Source organism: Schistosoma haematobium, chromosome 3, assembly GCF_000699445.3.
Source record: "Schistosoma haematobium chromosome 3, whole genome shotgun sequence".
In the NCBI taxonomy this organism is placed as follows: Eukaryota; Metazoa; Platyhelminthes; class Trematoda; order Strigeidida; family Schistosomatidae; genus Schistosoma; species Schistosoma haematobium.
In genome coordinates this window covers 28,951,690-28,973,853 of record NC_067198.1, presented here as the reverse complement: position 1 = coordinate 28,973,853, position 22,164 = coordinate 28,951,690, and the positions used below count along the sequence as shown (strand labels likewise).

At 33.2% G+C, this 22,164-nt stretch overlaps 1 protein-coding gene across 2 annotated transcripts; it reads left to right on the top strand.

Annotated features, from left to right (window-relative positions):
* Positions 1-1,245: 1,245 nt before the first annotated feature.
* On the top strand, positions 1,246-21,988 carry MS3_00005454 (uncharacterized protein). 2 transcript variants are annotated; one of them, XM_051213527.1, is made up of 14 exons: positions 1,246-1,316; positions 4,190-4,419; positions 4,455-4,529; positions 4,566-4,747; positions 4,787-4,852; positions 6,776-6,875; positions 9,291-9,651; positions 12,237-12,329; positions 14,407-14,715; positions 15,703-15,776; positions 18,080-18,225; positions 19,223-19,624; positions 20,683-20,735; positions 21,411-21,988. In XM_051213527.1, the coding sequence occupies exons 2-14, from the start codon at positions 4,207-4,209 to the stop codon at positions 21,563-21,565; spliced, it is 2,229 nt and encodes a 742-aa protein (XP_051069515.1). In that variant the 5' UTR covers positions 1,246-1,316; positions 4,190-4,206; the 3' UTR covers positions 21,566-21,988. The 2 variants fall into 2 exon arrangements, with proteins under 2 accessions (XP_051069515.1, XP_051069514.1); XM_051213526.1 differs by adding an exon at positions 9,121-9,205 and having other exon boundaries at positions 1,246-1,309; positions 19,223-21,988.
* Positions 21,989-22,164: the final 176 nt, after the last annotated feature.

The window sequence follows — 22,164 nt, the reverse complement described above, 5'->3', positions numbered from 1 at the left end:
TCTCAGGCTATGGAATTTCCTAGTGGGGTCCCCCAGGGCTCAGTACTAGGGCCTCTTTTCTTCTTGATCTACATAAATGATCTTCCTCAACAGCTATCGTCAGACTTATTGCTTTTTGCCGACGACGTGAAACTTTGGAGAGAGATACGCAACCACGACGATATACAGGCACTTCAGGAGGATCTGACTCGACTCCAAATTTGGGCAGACGATAACGGACTTACCTTTAACACCTCAAAGTGCAAAGTAGTCCATCTGCGACATGTCGCAGACTACAGTTATAACTTAGGTAACTCCTCTCTATTAGTATCCCAAATCGAAAAAGATTTAGGAGTCCTTGTGCCCTACGATTTAAAGTCTTACGCTAACTGTGACAAAAATGCCTTCCGAGCAAACCTTGCACTGGTAACATTGAAGCGCATTTTTGGTCAGTTTGACGGAAGAACTTTCCATATAATCTTCAATAGTTTTATCCGTCCTCATTTAGAGTACGAAAACGTAGTATTTGCCCCCTCATTCCAAAAGGACAATGACACCCTGGAGCGTATCCAACGGCGAGCCACGAAATCAGTTCGAGGAATCAAATTTAAACCTTACGAAGAGCGCCTCCATTCTTTTATCCTTTACCCATTAGAGTATAGACGTCTTAGAGGTGACGTTCTGATGGCTTATAGTATCCTTAACACTTCTGGACATTCTCTCAAACACCTATTTAAGCTTAGTTCCAACACCAACCTAAAAGGTAACACCCAGAAACTGGAGACACAACATAGCAGAACGGACTGTAGACACAACTTCTACTCCTTAAGAGTCGTCAAATTCTGGAATTCTCTGCCGGCCGAGCTAGTCCAAGCGACTTCCCAGGAGTCCTTTGAGAGGCAACTTGACCTATTCTTAAGGACTAAGGATAGTATCACACTATGATTTACTAATTTCTTTCAATCTTTTATTGTCAACATACCTAGGTTCCTGCCTGGAGGATTTTGTGATCACCTGCTACTAGACACGGAAGCCTGTTAAGCGAAAGCTTCTTCTATTCCGTCCACAACCATTTGAATCATTCAAGTGCTTTCTTTGCAGATTCAGATCCACCATCCCTATCACTATTAGCACCTACAGAAATTCTTGATATGTATAGACCACTATCCTAAATCCCATAGTTTGAGAAGGGTAGGAACTAAAAAGTAGCAAGGATCAACAGAAGCTGAGCCTGAAATCGAGAAGCTGAATGTTCAATACTTTGCCCGACAAGCCTTAGTATTACACAGGCGCCTAAATACTGTCCAACGTTACCTAATGTAGATGTAAAGTTAGTTGTGAGTGTATTGTAGATCGTGGTTGTGATCTTGTTTATTGCTGAAGTAGTGTACAGTTTTTCTCGTTCCTATCAATTCTTAACCTTTTTATCGCAAAAGTTGGCTTCTGAGGCTGTTGGAAAAGGGGTATAATATAAACAAACTTGTTTAAGGAACAATTGTTCTGGCATCGCGTCACAGTTGTTCACCACTTGAAACGAATAGCCTACTAATTAGCTAGCAGGCTAAATTCCGTAAGAAAGCCTTTTTGTGATTTGATCGCAAGTGATTAACAATGATGAGAGTAAAAAGACAAGCACTTTTGAACTACTTAGTCAGTTCGTCTGAATCATTTTTGAGCTCTTCGCTGTCGATGTAACTACGTATTAACTCTCACACGTGATTTATATGCGAATAGAGGCACCAAACAGTCCGGCTAATCTCGGCAAGTCGTTTACACGTTATAAGAACAACAGGCGACTTAATGTAGTACCTTGTGCTACTCATTTTTGCGGTCAGACTATTATTTATGGAAGACCTTTAAGCGACGCTAAAGAGGCCATCAAAATGTCCAGCTACCTATTTCGGCTAAATGAGGGTTATAAGCCAGTGTGAGAAGTTAGGATTAATGTTTACAGTTGATAGTTAGGGTTAGGAATTAGATATAGGGTTTTCATAACGAACTAACATAAACTATAATACCAAAACTCTATTTAGCCAAATAAATGAATTAATTCCGAGCCAAAATTCAATACCTGTCCCCGTAAATCTGGTTGGTTCGTCCATAAATTAGAGTCTAGCCGTATTATCTCTCGAAACGCGTGTTGGTTCTGAGTCAGTAAAGTTTGTGATTCTACGTGACTAATATGTCCCAAATTATTTTTGCTGATATTTTAGTTATCAGGCTTGTTATAAATGAGTCAGGGCTAGCGATAACATCCTTCAAGTCTCTTAGGGATTGGGTTTGAGAAAAAGACATGTTACAGTAGTATGTCCAATTTTACATTATTTCCCTCTAAGTCCTATACTCATTGTCCTATACCTTCGTACGTTAGGCTAATATTCCTCAACTTCGACTTCGATTCAGCGGATATGATTACTTCGGCCCTCTTCCCTGCCATGCTAACTGAAGTGAAGTGATCAGTTTAGTAGTGAAATCTTTGTTGATGATGACTTCACTACAGTTGATTGCATATCAATTGCAATGTTTAGAATGTATGAACTACGTATTTACCACTTAGCACAAATCATAATAAGAATGCACTAAAGGTTCATAGGTGGAGTTCATACTGAACAAATTAATGTGACGAAAATTCATCTTAATCGGTGTTGAATTCCTTTCTCTTGATTTGTATTCGGGGGCTGCACATGGACACCAGTGCTATTCCATACCTTCCATTCATTAGTTTCCTTTCTTTTATCTTTGAGTTACATTACTTTTACCTTAATTTCTGTTATTCTTGATGTTCTTTTTACTTGGTCATGCGGTTTCATTCCACTGTTTAGTTGAGAAACAATGCTGAATTGACAGCGTTTCATAAATCACCTATAACAATAATGATGAAATAAAGAAATTGTTCGGTAGGTAATCCTGGTTAAGTGGTCTACTGAAGTTTTCTGTTTTTTTTGCTCACTGATTTAACTGTTCTGAGTGATCAAATTGAAAAAAACAACCGCAACTTCGGCCTTTCGTGAAAGTTTTACCTCTATTTTATGTAGTGCTCTCAAAATTAATGGTTATATATACATCATATGCATAGGCTATTTTATATTTCTAACAGTCGTCAGTTAGATTGTAACCACATTATATTTTATAAATGGAAAAATAGTTTCACTGACATTCATTCACAATCTTAACTTTAATTTAAGTATATGCCTTGATTACCACTCATTTGTTGACAACTTGCTTTATACATTCTCTTTATTATTATTTACAACTTCACCTTGTTTTTCTTTCTTATGATTTCATTTTCAACATATAAAACATCATTTTTATAGTCATGTTAACTATGTTGTCCCCTCTTGTTTCCTGTTTCATTTCGAACCAAACTTAATTGATGATAGTATGTAATAAAAGGATTTTTTTATGATGATATTACTAGTGTAAATTTAGGCTGTTTGTAGCTGATAAGAAGCTTTGGAGTATAATGACTTCATATTATTATACAAATCGTGTTTTTGCTTTATTTTTCTTTTCACCAAAAATCAGTTATGTTGACCTTGAGATTTTTCCTCCATATGAGTGTTATCAGTCAGTCAGTCAGTCAGCCGCAACGTAGGACCAGGCACATATATGCATCGGTCCAAGTTGCCATACCTCATTAACACAACAAGATGGACACCGGATTCATATAAGTGGTTAATTCAGAGGTGGTAATATATAAAAGAGGGATTGCAATAAGGATATAGTACAGGAAGAAAGAATTAGTTCTTAGAAAGAAAGATATGAAGCGATTTTAATCTCTTAGTTTAAGAGAAGACAGAGAGTGTATACACCGACGCCATTGTGACCGATTCTGAGCCATGTCACCAAGAGTCTCCAACCATTGGTTACGAAAGTCACGCGGACCCCAACCAAGTAGTCTGCATCTACCAACATGGCTCAGACTAGAAGTTAGTGACTTCAAGCACTGATGCCACGTTTTGGTTTGGCCGCCCCTGACCTTCTTCCAACCATCTCCAACACTGGTTAGCATTGCACGTCGTGGTAATCGGTGTTCGGGCATACGTAACACGTGACCCAACCATCTCAGTCGATGAAGTGTGTTATAGATCTGAAGTTTTAAGTAGATGGAAATACGTCAACTTTGTTCCTTTGATAGTAAGTGCATGGTTTCCAACATTCTTTCTCAAACCTAATCGTTATTTTTAGCCTGTTTGTTGCCTTTTTACAGTTCTGTACATTTTAAGTATGAAGGCCGATCAATATAATGGGAAGACTGTACTTGTTATTAACCATACACACATGGTTAGCTGTTTCGCCGGAGATGAATTAAACTTGGATGCCGGAGTTAAATTTGTAAACACAAAAGTGATATTTCAGAAGTCAATTTGGAGCAACCTTGTTGAAGCCGTTATACAGTACTGTCGTGTTGTATTTGATATATTTTCTACCGAAAAACCTGTAAGTTTCTCTAGATAACGCAATAATTTATCAAGATATCTATAGTAACCTTTGATGATGAGGAAAAGATTCACTCCATATGGCTAAATGAGGATCAAAATTTGGATACAGTAAGTACATTTAACCTTAATTCACAATATAATAAGATATGGAACATATTTTCTCAGGAAGGTCCACCGAAGATCTCTTCACTCAATTTTCTTGAACGTGGTTCACTTCCAGGTTTATCTTCAGCCTCTCATCTCTTACAAATGCTAACGCCACGTCAGAAGGAAATTAATTCTGGCGAGAACAAAGGCAGAGTAGTTGTCTTAAGCATGTCTATGGGGTAATAACTTTATTAGTTAAATTTACGATTTCATCATAGTAATAAAGTTTTGTCTTGGATTCCGGATATTTTATCGTCTTTAGAGAAGCCTATCGACACACCCGAGTAAGTTTCTATACTGTTTGTTTTGTGTGAATACCGTTCTACTCCGTACAGTTGTGGATAGAATCAGACAGCTTAAAAGCGTGCACAAAGTACATCAGTTTAATTGGCTATCATGCAACGGCATATGTACGAAAAACAAAGAGACGTGTTATAACGCTAGGAAGTAGATACGTTGAGAATTGAAAATAAAAACAATTCATTGATTACCTTATTTTATTTCAAATAACATGTCGAGGAAGTGTATATAACACTTAACAGCTATCTAAATCTTCAGTTACCAACTTCCAATTTTCTTCTGGGGATTTGTGAATGATGTCAGCATTATTCATTAATTGGTCTCACCATGCATGAGTAATGTTTTGAAGACATATAAAATCACGTCCTTAAATTCACTCATTTTTTATACCGTCAGCAGTTTTATTTCATTGTTGGATTATAAGACATCTTTAATTACTAAAATTACCGTCGTTCATTAATTAGCAGCCAGTTATTTTACAATTACCATTAGTAGCATAGGTTTTTAGCTGTCAAATCGGTATCATTTCTCTCTGTCGAGATTTTGTCGGCATCTCGTCTACTAAAAATGCCGCAATTTCACTGTATGATTTCAAACTTTGTGCAAATCAGTCATGAACAATTTCCATGCATCTGAAAAGTCTTAAATCCATGTAAAATATTCAGCTTCATAGTTTCAGTGCTTCACCTGACAGAATTGTCTTCTTCTTGGGTTGATTTAGTCCGGAAAATCCGAGGCACTTAACCAGTTTAAAAAAGCCTATCGTTAAGTGGAGGCACATGTGTCAGTCAAACATGACTGAGGATATAAGAGACACTTATCATGTTACAATCGTTTTAATATCAGATGACAATTATCTAATAGCAATTCGTTGATTTAGTAGGTTTATACTAACTACATTTGTATTAGACTAATACTCAGACACTCGATCTATGACATTAACTGCCACTTCCAATCCAAGTAGCTTGGTCAGCGTAGATTTACAGTAATATGTATGAACTGCACGAATGAATGAATGTTGGGAATTTTATTATAGAACTTCCATTCAGGCCCGTGTCTTTGCTTTCTATTTTGGGTCTCTAGACACAGATACAAATGAATTGAATTAGTCATTCCGTTTCTTTTAAATGACAATAACTCACGGTATTAGAATATTCATAAAATAGCAGTTTTGTACTTTAATATTTATGATCGAATTATTGGTCACAGTCAAACTATAAGAACCAGGAAAAATGTACATTAGTCGAGGCTACCATACCATCAGCTCAGAGAGGTGACATTAACAAGATAAATAGCAATAGAGCAACAGTATCAATCATAGCGATCAAAGATCAAAGGATATGGATTGAAAAGAATGAGTGAATTAGTGGAATAAAATTGTGGAATAGTGTTAAAACTACAATCTGGAGGAATGTAAAGAATGAATGCATTTATTCCATTGCAACAGATTTTTAGCCATGTCACCTTTTTTCTCTATACACTGGTCACGATAATTAAGGAGGTCAATTAGGTAGTTTGCAGCTGACTTGATGAACTAATATCACATCTTGTTTTAGTCGAACCTAGTTTTATTCCATCTTCGATTGTACCATTCGGGATTAAACTTTGGTACTAGTAATATACCAGGTATGGATGTATGTACTTACTTGTAAGCTACACTGTCTAAAGGTTAGTGATGTTATCCAGATGGAAGTAGGTATATCGAAATTCGGACTAAGAGTATCGATTGGTCTAACCAATAAACCGCTATTCCACATCAAATTATCAAGTAGCTAAAAATTTTAGTTTCTTATGGTTTTCATTTCCTAGGATAAGATTACATTCGAACGATTTCCTACTTTTTATTGATTCTGCCGACAAAATATTTCTTTCACCTAGATCACTTTATTCTTGTTGATTTTTTCTAGTCATATGGATGTTACTTCAAGTGAATGGGTTTTTGTTGACCTGTTTCCAGCTTCTGAATTCTCAGCAGATCTAAATGGACTATACCCTGAGCAATTAGAGGTTTGTTTATCATTGTTTCGATAGAACAATGAGAAGACGGAGTTGATCTGAAAAATGTGATGTATTAGCGCTATACATTTCGAACAATCTGGTCACACATATACTTGTCAGGGCATTTTTATGTGAAAATTAATAAAGGTCAAACAAATAAAAGTACAATTAAAATAACTAAGGCCATAGAATGACTTAAGGATTACCTTGAATGTACCTTGGATAACGCGACAATTTCTTATTCTTTCTCTCCCCTTAGTTATTTTAATTGTACTTTTATTTGTTTGACCTTTATTAATTTTCATATAAAAATGCCCTGACAAGTATATGTGTGACCAGATTGTTCGAAATGTATAGCGCTAATACATCACATTTTTCAGATCAACTCCGTCTTCTCATTGTTCTATCATTGTTTCATAAGAAATTTTATAGCAAAAGATGCAAGTTAGAAGGGAATGAAAAGTTTAGGTGGTAATGGGGACAAATTTTGATGAGATTCCGTGACCTATAAAGTTAGCCGTCTAATGTAAAACAGTAACTCATCAGTGTATTTAAATATAAGTCATCCTTAATCAAGAATGAATTAAAATTTGTTATGGTAACCATCTATTTTCTATTCAATGGTTTACGGGCACTATACTTTCTACAAGACTATAAGTTCTTAAATTTGATACCGTACGGGTTCATGAGTGCTACTGTATGGTACTCAGTACTTTTTAATAGTACTCCAACTGACGTCAATCAATAATAAACATCTTCAAAATGCGCAGAAATTTCCGTAGATCATTTATCGTGGTAGTGGAGTAATAGTTTTTAATGTTTACTTATCATTTTTCAATAAATATTTTCCCGATAATGACCAATAATGTAGTTCATATATTGTCAAAGCATCCGTTTTTCAACGGACACTAATCTATTCAGTACTAGATACCAAATACGGGGAAGTACAAACTCTAAACAGGAAGTGAGACTTTCAATAAACATATACGCTTTATCAACTGAATCAATCAGTATAAAATTAAGTGGAAAAACTGAATTAATCGAAACTACTACTTTGAATAAGCAAACAATTCCATAGGTTACTCTTAAACAGATAGTTACATTTGAGAAGATCGTCTAAAGTCTAGTATCAACATATCGTTGAATGAATTTTGAATATACTTCAAAATTCATGGTCGTAGTTATTCAAAAGAATACCAAACTTAGTCTGTTCCGAAATCTATTATTATCTATAATTAATACTTTCATTCATGTTAAAAAATCGAAAAAAGTAAGCTGTCACGGTTTCTCTATTAGATAAAACTGTTGTTATTGTTTTCTTGGCTATTTTTGGTTTGCTAATATAAAGTTATTTGTATAGTTAATTACATAGTATTTAATAAAAAAAATAATTCGTAGACACGATGTTACAAAAACATAGATTCCAGCATATATTTGACATAGAAATAGTGATTTCTAAGAAAATATTTGGTTAAATGCACTTATTCAGGTAAATTTTTCATCAGCTTCTAGTTTCTATCCTATGTCTGCTTATACAACAAACAATAGCGCTACCATTAGTCACCAGTGACTTCAATCTTAAGCGAGATTGTAAAGTATCTCAAGTTACACTGATTTTTATGATTGCTTGATCTTTAGCTAGTTCGTTATAAAAGGTACTTGTAACAACCATCCTTCATTTCACGTATCACATATCAAGGTATTAAGCTTTGTTTAATTTTTTAGAGCTTATCTTAATATATTTATACTTTGGTTATTGGTAGTAGTGTATAACCGGCTGAATAATTTCTTCAATTTTTCTGAAACCGATTTGAATTCCTGGTGAAAATTACTTGTGCGATATAAATGTACCTAACTGTGTTTACTAGTAATATCTAGTTACAAGTTGTAATATGCGAGGTGAGGTATAAACTGACTGGTGACTTTTGATAATACGGATGGCGTTATATCAAAACTTGACTGACTTTGAAAATATGAAGCTTATAGTTCCAGCCTATTGGTTTAAAGACATCATACTCGCAGCCAACACCGAATTTCCTTTGTCCAATCCTATGTAGAGTTGTGGGCGTGTACGTTTGACGAGTTACAGACTAAATTAAAATTATTTTTCGCTTTTTTCAGGGGTTCTCCAGTCGACAACTCTCAACTTATGTAACATTTATGATAACTAGTGATATGTGGTGTGTAGTAGTGTGGTTTGAATCCGATGCTTTGTGTTGTGCTGCATCAAAGTGACTTGTGTTATTCTTTTTAGATTTATATCACTTGTATCTGATTACGACGCAAAATACAGATTTACTCTACATTGAATTGCGGCGGTTTGGTGATTTTTATGTTAGGTGAGATTGCTAAATTTGGTTTCCGTAGTTTGAGTGAAGTAATTTTGGTTATTTTTAATATTTATTTTGTTCACTTCATTTTTAGCTACCTAATAATATAGATCCGAATGCCCGACATCGTTTTTTCTATCATAAACTTCTAGCTACCAGCCAAGAGTTGTATCAGGGTTTAATGCGTCTTGCAGAATGTCATTACAATCTTTCAAGTACACTTGTTCAAGATATTCCCATGAAGGAGGAAGCTAATGTTAATTCTGGTAGTTCAATGTATGGCGTCGAAATTCTGCATCGAGCTGAGGTACACGACATGTTAAAACGTCGGGGTATTTACGAGAAATTATTAGTACGTACAGATAGTGAAAACAATAAGTCCATATCACGACCACACTCTGGATTTTCGAAAACTTTGGGCATAAAATGGGTTACGCCGAAGACCTCGGATACTAGTGAGTGAAGTAGTTTTATTCCACAACGTTATAAGCTATGTATAGTGATATTTTTGTCTTTATGTTTCTTATTCAGTAAAATAAATCATGTAGAACATTACTGATTTCTTATATTACATAAGCTATGTTACATAAGTTATGTCACAGTCTTATCCAGACTTTAGAACGAGACAATTCTTTTGTTTTGTCGCAAGTCTTTCAAATTTAAGATAACTTATATGACAGGCTATACAAGCTACATATACTAGGGTTCAGTCACAGACTTACCTCAAATAATATAGTATAGACTAAATGGGTGATGTATATATGGAAAGAGTATGCATTGATAAAGATAAACAATGTACGTTTTTGACGATGTTGTCTATACGTACAATGAATGCTTCATGGTTAAACCACCTAATTCAGAGCAAACAAGTCCAAAATCCTCTCTTTGAGCTACAAACGTTTTTCACCACTTAACGCTTTTTCATAACTTAATATCATTAACTAGCTTTTCTAGGCAACAATTCTAACTATTCTACTTGTATTTCATGAACTACATGCTCACCTAATTACATTTTCTCTAAGTTCGCTTTGCCAATTATTCTACCATTTTTTAATGGGTTTCATGACATCATAAAATTTTATTCAAAAGCAATAAGGCATGGTATTTCACCATTATTTTATTTTCTATTACTATGTCCATAAATATTATTAATGTTTTCTTATCATAATTATGGACCAGATTCCGCGTCGAATATGGTTGACTGACTTTCTTATCGAGAAATGTATGCAGCAACAGACGGCACAGCTATTTCGAGAGACAATTTTATTCTAGCTTCAATCTCTGGTTTATCTACTTACATTTAGCTATTTAAATGTTAGTATTTTTAACTTATGCACATCAAAAGTATCTTTCGAAACTGAGTTTCTGGGTTTGTACTTGGTTACTACGTTACATTTGTTTAACATCAGTTAACTAACTTTTCATAGATTAAGCCGAAATCAAGTTAGATTTCTGGTTTCATACTGTATATCTTCTTTTATGTTAGTTCTGTAAACCAAATAAATTTGTTTGTTTTTGTCTATCTCATAATTGTATAACATAACTATCTTCCTGTCAGAAATGAATTAAGGTTAAAGCTTCATGTATGCTCTAACTTTTCATATTGTTATCATAAAAACTTCGAGTCGAATTGTAATTGTTATATAACTTCAAAAAGAATAGGTTCCTGAGTTGTGTTGGTGTCTATATGATTGAGCCATCGTTACGAAAGCGGTTGTGTTGTTTAGTTCTATTGCTGACTTATTAGCTTGCATTGCATGTAGAATGACGACTAATTTTGCCAATAACATCGACTAATCAGCAACGATCGAGACCTTAATGTCTGTTGATCTTCGTGCTCCATCCAATCCAGTGTCCAACCAGAAGGCAAATATGACAGACATATGTCCACTCTTTTGTACTCTGTTCGTTCTTTAGTCAAAAATCAAACAGTAATATACCTTAAACACCTGACCACACAGCACACAAATAACAAATTGCAATATATACACCATTCAATCATAATTGATACAAAAACGGAGCTATAGGGAAATAATTAATTAGCAATAATTCTCGAACGATAAGACATATAATAACAGTTTATATTTCTAACAAAAGCTTTCATATAGAAGAGTATGAAACTTTAAGAATTCAAGGGTATATAACTGTACAATCAAAGCATAAGTAATAACTTTTTGTAGGATAGTTGTGAAATTTTAGTCTTTTTTAAATCTTTTTTTCAATATAATTGTACTGAATTACTAGTACAAAATTAATTAGTCTGATAAGTAGGCAGTAATAAATTGATAGTAGTGATCAATGCTTGTATTTTTAATTTAAGTCAAGTTCAGTTTTTGCTTTTATCTCTCTGTAGGTCTTACCACTTAATAATGACATTGTTTTTAGAATAATTATGGTTATTTTTGTAACGAGTATATCCTAGTCAACAGTAAAGTTTATTTAGTGATTTATGGAACTGATTATAGTACAAACAAAATATACTGTGGATACTTTTATTTGAGTGTTATACCAAACCTATAAGTCTTTACTGTTAATTTCATTCCATCTATTTCGGTGTTTTAGATATGTACTTTCAGTAATTATCATTCGAAAAGTTGTGCGTCAAAGTGAATCGCATAAAAACTACTGAAATTCAATTAGATGAACGAAGAATATTCTTTTCAATGAATTTCTCATTAGGTTCTACAATTATAAATCCAAATTAATCATCCATAAAATTGGACAGATTTAAGGCAAAGTAAATCATTTAAAATTGTAACATGTGGATCAAGGATTGTTGTTTGTCATACAAAATGAAATCAAATCGTTAATGTTGGGAGTGACTAATATGAAGTGTTAACTTTAATCAGTTTATAAGCGAAATGAAATTGTGTGATAAATGGTCAGAATATTAAATTTTTTATGTCTCTTTAGTCACTTTTGTTATTATTATTATTATTATTATTATTATTGCTAATTCAACTGTTGTTTATCGTCATGGAAATCGCATCATGGATTATCTATTGTAATTTAATATGTATCTTCATGTATTTTTCCACAGATTTTCTGCGCTTTGCTGTCGCAACATACAGAGTAACTTTAGCAGATGTTTGCCATAGAGCATCTACTTGCTTAGCTCAATTTGTTTTAGGAGGTAATTTATGGATTTCTAACTATGTATATGTATATAGTTGATTGGAATGTGGAGATTAATTCATTATCGAAAAGACTTTTGTAAAATAAATAAATAAATAAAATGTATCTCATTTGCCGACTGAGGGTATTATGTAACTGTCTTTGGGCCACATTGTATAATAGCCATTTGTACTGTAATGTGCGCTACTTATGCGGACAGACATAAGTAGTAGTAGACTGCTTGCCAGAAAAAGAGTGAAATGAAGAAAAGCAGGAAAACGGATAGCAACCGGAATAACAACAGGATCGGAAGAATGATGGAGTATGTGAAAGATAACTGAAGGAAGATATGCAAATGATTTATTTAATGTATGATTTTCATATTCTACATAGCTACTGTTTGAGTTTGCATAAAATAACGAATTAGTTTACCGTACATGGGTTTCCATTCACTACAGTACTACTTGGCTGCCTAAACCGATGTAGTTGGGATGGAGTTCGGACCTGCAACCTACTGATTCAAATTGTTCTGCAGTGAAAACCATGTTTGGTCATGACAAATAATAAGCTAAGAGATATAACAAAATGTCACGTGACTGCATCTAAGGTATCACAAAGTCCCACCATCTGCTGTTTGGTTCTCCCTGATGTTGTGGAACAGATCTCTGAGCTGTTATATGGAAAGACTCGTGTTATTCTGATGGTACACATAAAGGAGATCAAACAATAAAGAAGGGAAGAATTGTAGTTAGAAGTGAGATAATGAGTTAAAATATCAAACGAAAGTGGATACGTCTAAGTTTATTGGTTTCAAGAGTATGAAAGTGTCACTCGCATCGAGTTCTAAAAATATTGATTCTAACATACACTACCTAATATTAATAAGTAGCACAAGATGGTCCACAAAAAAGCAAAATGGGAAAATAAGTGTTGATCACTTTTTAAAATTCACCAAAAGACTCGCTTTCAAAACCCCACTTCAGATTATTTGTTTGCATTTACAATATAAATTTCCGATACAGGTTATTCACAATGTGTACAGCTTATGGTTAATTGTCTAACACCTTAACTTTTTAATTGTTCACCTTACAAACTGTGAGTTTTTGGTATTCTCGTTCTTTAAGCTGGATGGTTAGTTAGAATATTCAAGCATTTCTTGATAGGACAAAATTCAACTCTGAGACAAATGGAAAACGTTATTGGTGAAACAGCATATCACTCACGTATATCTATTTGAGTTTGGTGAATACTGAATTTGGTTAGAATCCGACGAGGAGAATCAGTTCTTTAAAATTATAGATATATATTGGTACCGATAACCTCTTATCACCTAACATACATCTGTGATTTCTACCTACAATTATATCCTACAATCCTTTTGGTTTTCTGTCACATAAACAAACGCAAAGTATTAAACATACCACCGGTGTCTAAGTGTCACTTGTTTATGAGCAAAACGCTATTGAAACATCCTGCTGACGGGTACTTCCTATTTTCAGCTCACTAAATGCTGGATACACAATTTTAAAAGTATTTTGTACCGTCGAATCTTTATAGCGATGTAATAAGTGTGTTGTGTACCTATATGAGATAAGAGCGATATGCTTCAGTGCATAGGATCCGGTCAGATTATTTCACCTTAGGCGAATTATAGTTACTGATTGTAAGATCAATAATAGAATACTTTGTTCATATTTATTTAGGATAAACGATGTAAATTTTATCAATGAGATGACTTATGAAACAATATCCTTGTTAGACCGTCATTATGGTATCTAAAAATAGTAATTATGTCATCACATTCAACACATTAACGCGTTTATTGCGTAATTATTCAGTCTGTTTCCTTTAAAATACCAACTTAACGACTGTAATTTAGCCAAGTTTAGATGTCTTGCTTTTGTTGGCCACTTTATCTATCTAGTGCGTCGATTTTAATGTTTATTGTGATATAGTACACCTTTAATTTAAAGATGAATTGTCTCTATTCTTCAGCAAGTAATGACTAGTAGAAACTGTGTACGTGTATACCTGTATTATTATTATTATTATCATCATTATTCAAACTTGTTAATCTCTTTATTCATCTAATACAGGTCGGTCTGTTGCGTTGGCTCATCGTCTACAGTCTTCATTCCCAGCGTTACCTAATGATTCTAACTTATTAACATCTTGTTCAACGGATGAAGCTCTTCTTCTCACTTGTCATGGATCCGTAATGTATATACATGTTTTAGGAACAATTTTCCCAATGACTCATCCCCAGAATATTCCTTTAACTTCTAATCCTAATTTGACCCCGGGAGATTATCGTATACAAGCCTTCATTGATCAAATCTTACGCCCTTCTCGTCTGGCTCCGGCATCAGCTAGATTAAATTATTCAGTGTTTCCCAAAGAACGAGGTAGAGTACAGTCAGTTTTTCCTTAATACTGCCAGGTTTATATTAGTTTTAAAGGCAGTAAATAAGCCTTACCATCAGTCGACTTTAATTTGTCTTGTAGTTAAGATTAATAAACATATTCTTAACGACTTGGAGCATATACAGTTAGAATTTTATTTATTTGACTTGATTAGCTTCTTCATTCTCCTCCTCTTTAAATACTTTCAGAATCGAACGTATGATCTGAATTTGAAATCTTTCAGACTTAAATGGTAATGTCCTCAATGGACTAACACTTATTTCATGATTGTTGTGAAAATCCTAGATAAAGCACTTGTTGTTAGCGAAATTTTTGATTTTCAAATAATAACAGAAGAGTCATATACAAGTAGAATATCCCTTACTTAAAATAAAATGATGAACAACCCTGATCAATCCAATTTTTTCCACCAAAGTGAACTGATTGAGCTGTAGTCATCTGGCTTTCATCATTAAAATAAAATGTAGAATACTTTTAAATTATTTGTCATTTCGCTTAGGAATCACAGTTCTATTTTATGTCTCTTCACTTACAAGTGCCTTTAAATACTTCTGGCGTTCCTCATAAATACAAGAATAACTAAGATAAACGATTGATTTTTTAATATTCAGTCTTCATTCAATCAAATGTCACTAATTAGTATTTTTCACTTAGTCTCATCAAAAATACCAAGAGATGGTGTCAGCTCATGAAGTCATTGACTGTTAGACTAAACCAGGTAGAAGTAGGTGCAGAAAAAATATATATATATCAGTTCGTACATTGTCTATATTTGTTTACTCATCTTTACTCCACATCTGTACTCATGCATTTTACTGAGTAGATGGGTAAGAGGGTAAGGAATTACCGTCACTACTCACTGGATTATATCTCTTTTTTCATCTATTTTTAACGATACAATTTAATGCTTCTTAGTTTATTTTAATGTGCTAAATAATTATTTGATTATTCTTACATATACTAAATAGCCCAACAACATATTGAACGTCAAACACGGTATTGGCCACTTATGGAATCTCAAACATTACTGGACAAAACTAAGGTTAGTTAATGGAACTAATATCGTTGTAAATTATTCCCAAGTATTGTCTGGTTATTTTATTTTTATGCTTAAACTTACCGACCATGCTGTTTCGAATTGATAATATTTGATTACTTTTTGTTTATTTATGACTACTGACTGGCTCAGCATAAAGTCTAGTGTATTATTTCTCAATTGTACCATTTAAAAAACAACTTTGTCAGAGAAAAGCATAAAATGATAACGAAAATTCTGGGTACTAAAGAGAGTAAATGTGAATACAGTATAAATTTGCGACTAATTCATACTATCGATATAGTTTACAAGATTTGTTGTTTATCATTTCTAGACCTTATCTTTTTAATCTATGGACCACTAATGGCTTTATTTTCAACATAACACAGTGATTTTATGAATAGATATTGTAACCATCCTAACATAATACTCAAGCGATCCTATATTATGGTATACAACGACAAAGTATTTGTAACAAACATATTACTCCGATGGGTTTTTAGTTCTCAGTTGTTTTTTCCTGTATTGATACTCAACTATAAAGAATCATTGATTAGTTAACATACTTGATTGCGAACGTTTTACCACCAGTCTTGGTAATCTTCTTAGTGTCATGAGATATGTGTAAACAGTGTGAATATTTAACCATTATTTTGTTTATCTTGCTAATAAGTCTACACCGACAATTTCATTTGATTGTAAACATATTGTCAAATCAAGTGATTATTATTGGTTTGTTTAATGTTCTTCAAGCTTTGATATTTGATTATGAATGTTTCATGAACACTAGTCTCTAGTTAATCAGCCCCCCAAATGCCCTGGTACGGCCGAGAGTGGGGAGAGTCCGCTCTCCCTCTCGAAATGCTCTCACATGGCCACGCGTATATAGCCTCTACCAGGGAAGTCCTACTCACTGCCTTCTCGTGGCGGGGGTGTTGCTTACGAAATCGAGAGGACGAAAAGCGAATGTCTGGCGCTTTAACCGGATTCCAAACCAATGGTGCACATGGGCTCCAGTATCCTGTGGGAACAAATGGCGTATGAACCAATCGTTGGTCAGCGGCTTCCATGGGACTGCATCTCCTTACGATGCTCCACTGCCCTGTGGATCAGGCCTTCAGGTCGAAGGCTCGGGGGGTGGTCCCCCTAAGAAAACCACCTGCTTCGGTTTGGGCACCCGGGCAGTATCACAGCCCTCATACATATCGAATGAGATTTGTGTGGCGCATATGTATTCGATACCTCCTTGTACCAATATCTATGTGTTAAAATAAATAAAACTCTCTGTAAAACATCCAAGTAATTTAAATCTGCCATCATGTTATCTACGCTATTAATGCTGACAAATTCATTAAGTTCATGTTAATGAAACGTTAACGTATATATAAAGATCAGTGATCACAAAGCGATCATCTTTTCCATTCTAAGCCACAAATCTTTAATAGCCAACAAAACTGACTAGTTAATACATACAGTAGTAAAACTTATCTACAAATTATTATTCAGATAGTATTTCTAAATATTATGAAAAAATTTAATTAAAACTTCAATGTTACTAAACTTTCATCAATACACAATATATGTCTTCTAATTGACTTTATATGTTATTTGTTATGTCTATATGCAGTTGTATAATGTTTACACATTTTGTATTTTAATTAAGGTAATGATCAGACCTTGGTAAACTATATAGATTTAAAGATCTATTGAGTAAAGTACATTCAGTCTCTATGATCTAAGTAACCTGGATGATATTATTTTTAGTTAATCAGACTATATAATATGGAAAATGTGTATCATCAACTGACTAATTGACTTAAGACAGGGTAATTTTTGTATGTAGAATTTAATAGAGAATTATAAAATATAAGTAATATGACCTATATATCATATTATGTATACTATTGATTTTATTTACACGTGAGTAATCGAGGTGAGTGTTATGTAGAGCACCCAATGAAATGAATATTGTTATAATAACCGAAAATCAAACAGTAATCATAGATAATAGAGTATATTTTAGTGTGTCAGTAGACTTTTTGAGCAGAAAATCGTTTGTATTCTTTTAAAATAATTATTCTAGTTGAAAATAACCTACATGGGATGAAATATTCACTTGAAGTACTGCGGAGTAGTAGTAGTTGATATTTTATCCATCAATTAGTTCAATCAGATATCGATTATTACAGTTTCATTCTTTAGCCTATTCAGTTATGAAACACCGAAGTTACGATTTGTTGACAATGAAGTTTATAAATCAAACATCTAATAAAAAGCAAACACTTTTATTATCATTGTCTTATTTTTAGCTAGCTGCTCCAATATTTGAAAATTTACCAAAAGAATACCTTGAACCTAGTGAAATATCTGCCTGTGAAGAATCTATAGTGAATATTGTAAACTCTATTAAACAGTATGTTTGCCTGTCCGATTCTAGAAAGAACTCTTCTAAACGGTAAGCTTTTGAGACTTATAGAGTTAATATTTCGTTAGTGGGTTTATTTATGAACTTATAATTATTTATCTTACTTAGATTGAGATAATAGAAAACACTTGCAGCTCAGGATGAGAGTTTTGAAGGTTTTGTGTTCACCAAGCTAAATGGCGTATTCTTAGTTAGATAATTTGTAATTTTTAGATACAGTGTAATGTGACTGTTCTACCAAGTTCAAACTAGACTGTTTTTGTGATGAGTAGTGATACTAACCAGCTGTCCAACCCGAATTATATGTAGCGAGATTTTAATTTTCAATTCATTGTTTAAAAGTCAAACATTTTAACTATTAAGTCACTTTTTCTCCGAAATGTAATGAAATAAATATTATTAACTATAACTCAACATAATCTTTAAAAATACCAAGTTGGTAGGAATCTATATATAGTTGTTAGAAATAAAAAAGTAATGACACTTCATTTGTAATGTAATAAATTAACTAGCTATTCATCACATAAGTATTTTCAGCCAAGGTATTGTTTATTCCTTCGCAATAAAATTAGATTGAATGCCTACCTTGAAGACAAAAATAAAGCAGTGGATTTTAAATTTCAGTAAAAACTTCGTATCACTCTTCTTTTTTTGACGAAGAAAGTTTAGATTCAGATAGCTAACTGTTACAAAGTGAAGTATATAAAAGTTAAAAGTACTTATCTTTGTCTTTTCCACTGTTCAACAGAAATCAGTATTTGTATTTTTTTACAATGAGTATTGAAAAATCTACAGGGTAGTACAAGGGTTTAGATACAATAAAAAAATCATCGTTATGGTTTAAAATAGTTTGTATTCTAACACAATTTAGATTCTGAAAGAGATCAATGTCTTTTCTTTTTTTTGTATAAGAGAGCTATAGTGTCAATAGTATTGATTATTTATTCTTCTTTCGTGGCTTTATTACATCATTATTTAGTGATAAAAAAATGATCTTTTGTTTTTCCAAAAAAAAAATTAATTCTAGAGGATCATCATCTGGAACTTTGCCTGTTGCACCTGTACTTCAAGCAGAAGCAATTGTAATGGCAACTGAATTCGATTATATTCTTTCCTTATATAGTGATATATCAACTGAACATGAACAAATTCGAAATTATTGGATACAAACTATAAGTTCATCAAAAACTAATGACACATTAAATGGACTAAATCGTTTGTCAAATGAAAATGACTTTAATTCATTAAATCTTACAGAAATGATTCGTCTAGCTAAAACAATAGCATATGATCAAACGAATATTGTTAATTCTACCATTCCTTTAGCACTTATAAAAATTATGAAAAGTTTAACAGTTCTATGTGAACGTCTCCATAGGCATACAGATTCTCATGATTCCAAATGTATCACTACACAAATAAATCAAAAGTATGTGTAGTTTATTTAATTTTTACTAGTTTGATACCAGTTTCAAATTTATTTTGTATTATAGTAACTAATTTGGTATAGTATCAAAATTAAAAACCATATTAATCAGATATTAGTTTATTGGTATACAAAAAGGTTGACATGTTTTGCAAAAGCCTATCTAAATTACTTTCATAATTGGAGTTCTGAAATTGAATGGTTTTTTTTGGATAATCAAGTAATATCAGTAGTATATAAACCTGTGTATGATTGGTGGATTGTCGGTGAATCAAAAGCTACATATATGATGAGTTTAATGTGAGCCTATACACTGTTTTTGTTAGCTTAATGAAGTTCATCAAAATCGGTCAGTCATAATCGGTAAACAGCCTGACGGAGATGGGAATGGCCAAGTCGTCATGCTAACTTAGCATTATAAGATAAAATTAACAAGATGAATAATAAAGCAGCCGGAATTACTGCGGTAACATCGACAGTCAGAAAGACTAAACACTGAGAATATGGTTCGAGAAGATGGAGTCTAAAGGTATGTCTGATGGGGTAATAAAACTCAAAATGTCGAAGAATAGTGGATGCATTTGACCCATTGTGTCCAATTACAAGTAGTGTCACTCAATCACTGGTCGTGCGGAACCTAACCAGGTAATTCGTATCTATCAACATGATTTTAATCCATGGTCAATGACTTCGTGAACTGATACTAATCTTCATTTTGATCATCTGTCAGTTTACTTCCAAGTTTTCTAGGCAACGTTGCACATCACTAAAATATCAACGACGTTTTTCATTCGAAGTATCAAGGCAAATGTCATTTTGTACTTTTTGATTAGTTCAGACGTCAAACTGACCAGATTTGTACTGCCGTTATGTGGCTGATTTTTAGTAATCCACATAGAATATATAATATTGTTTCGTATGTTATAGTGTTAATACCACTTCTTAGTTACTGTCGTAATAAAATTATGCATAGGGTAGATGGGTGAAGGTATAAATTCGTGGCTTTGAACAATTACTATTTTCTCTTATAGTACAATCCTTTTTTTCTTATTAACATTCAGATCTGCATGTAACCCGGTGCAATCGCCCAAGATGATGGCAATAGTTGAACCTGGTAAAATTTCTATTTTAACCTGTTTGACAATAAAATCGTTTTTACTCAATTTAAAAATGTTAGGAACTAGAGGTAGCAAAAGCTGTACATTTAGAAAGAAACAATGATTTTTTCAATACTTATGATGATAACAGTTCAAATTTTGAAAAATTCCCATATTGTGATTTAGAACAATATTGTTTTTGATTAGATCCTCATCAGGCTTTACTCTAATATACAATAAATATTTATATACATATACGAAACCATTAAACTAATCAAGACAGTTTATGAGTCAGTGATAACATCGTAATAGATCACGCAAAGAAACAAAATAACTAAGAAGCACAAATTGATAGTGTGATAACAGGTGTACTAGTTGTGATAAGAATAAGTAATCTACATACGCTTAGGAAGCTCGCTTCATTCTATCGATGCCACCTACCTACTCATGCGGTGTACTAGTTTATTTTTCGATTAGAAAACTAAATGGGATCGATTCATGAGATAATCAACTGTTAAACTGGACCTTATCGGAAGATCCAAAATTACTGACTACGCTTTTCGAACTAATGGTAATCAATGGTTTAAAAAGTCAAAATAGCTCTTAATCGATAACAGTGACTCAAGTGTATTAAATTTTCTTATGCTCGTGTAAATCTTACTAAAATTCTTTTTATTTGATTACAATTTCAGCTGATCGAACAAATTTCATTGGTCGTTTAAAATCTGCAAAACGTCGACGTGTACAAACGCAGAAATTAGATTTTGTTGGTGTACTTACTGCAGATTCTAAAGGTTTATGTCAATTGTACAAAGGTTTAAAAGATAAAGAAAAATCCAATGCTTAGTTATTTTCTGTTTGCTTCATTTAAAACAAGCAGCATATTTTCAGATTATGCTTTTGTTTCAATCTGTCCAATAGCCGGACGCGAGTGACTGATAAATTATGTTCTATGCTAGGAGCTCACAAAATTACTTTTGTGTACTAAAGAACATGGAGAGTTAGAAGCAAAGCAGAAAAAGTTAAGACTTGTAGACTACTCAGGGTCTAGGCTTCTGATTAGGAGTTGATATTTTCAAGAAACCCAAGCTTTTTCCCAAGAGAGAGATAGTAGTGAAACAGACCCAGTAAAAAACCAACTTTAGGAGTTCTAAGTAAGCCGTGCTGAAGGTCAAACACTCTTATACGTGATGTTGATTTATGTGGACAAATAATTTTACTCGAATAAAAAGCAACAAAGAATACGATTACATCAACAAGTTCCTCGCGCTGAGAATTATTATCAGTTGATGAGACTTTCCAGTGAAATATAATAAGTTTTATGGATCATACTTTTAAACATAGTTTGTAAAACTAAGACTTCAAATTAAATTTAAGAATATTACTTATACGATATATTTCTAAAGGGTTGTCTCAATTATTAGTTTTGTATTAAATAGGTATTCT

Coding starts and splice junctions, on each gene's coding strand:
- MS3_00005454 (XM_051213527.1), top strand. CDS start 4,207: ATGAAGGCCGATCAATATAATGGGAAGACTGTACTTGTTATTAACCAT. Junction 12,330..14,406: donor AGCTCAATTTGTTTTAGGAG/GTAATTTATGGA, acceptor CATCTAATACAG/GTCGGTCTGTTGCGTTGGCT. Junction 19,625..20,682: donor ACTACACAAATAAATCAAAA/GTATGTGTAGTT, acceptor ATTAACATTCAG/ATCTGCATGTAACCCGGTGC.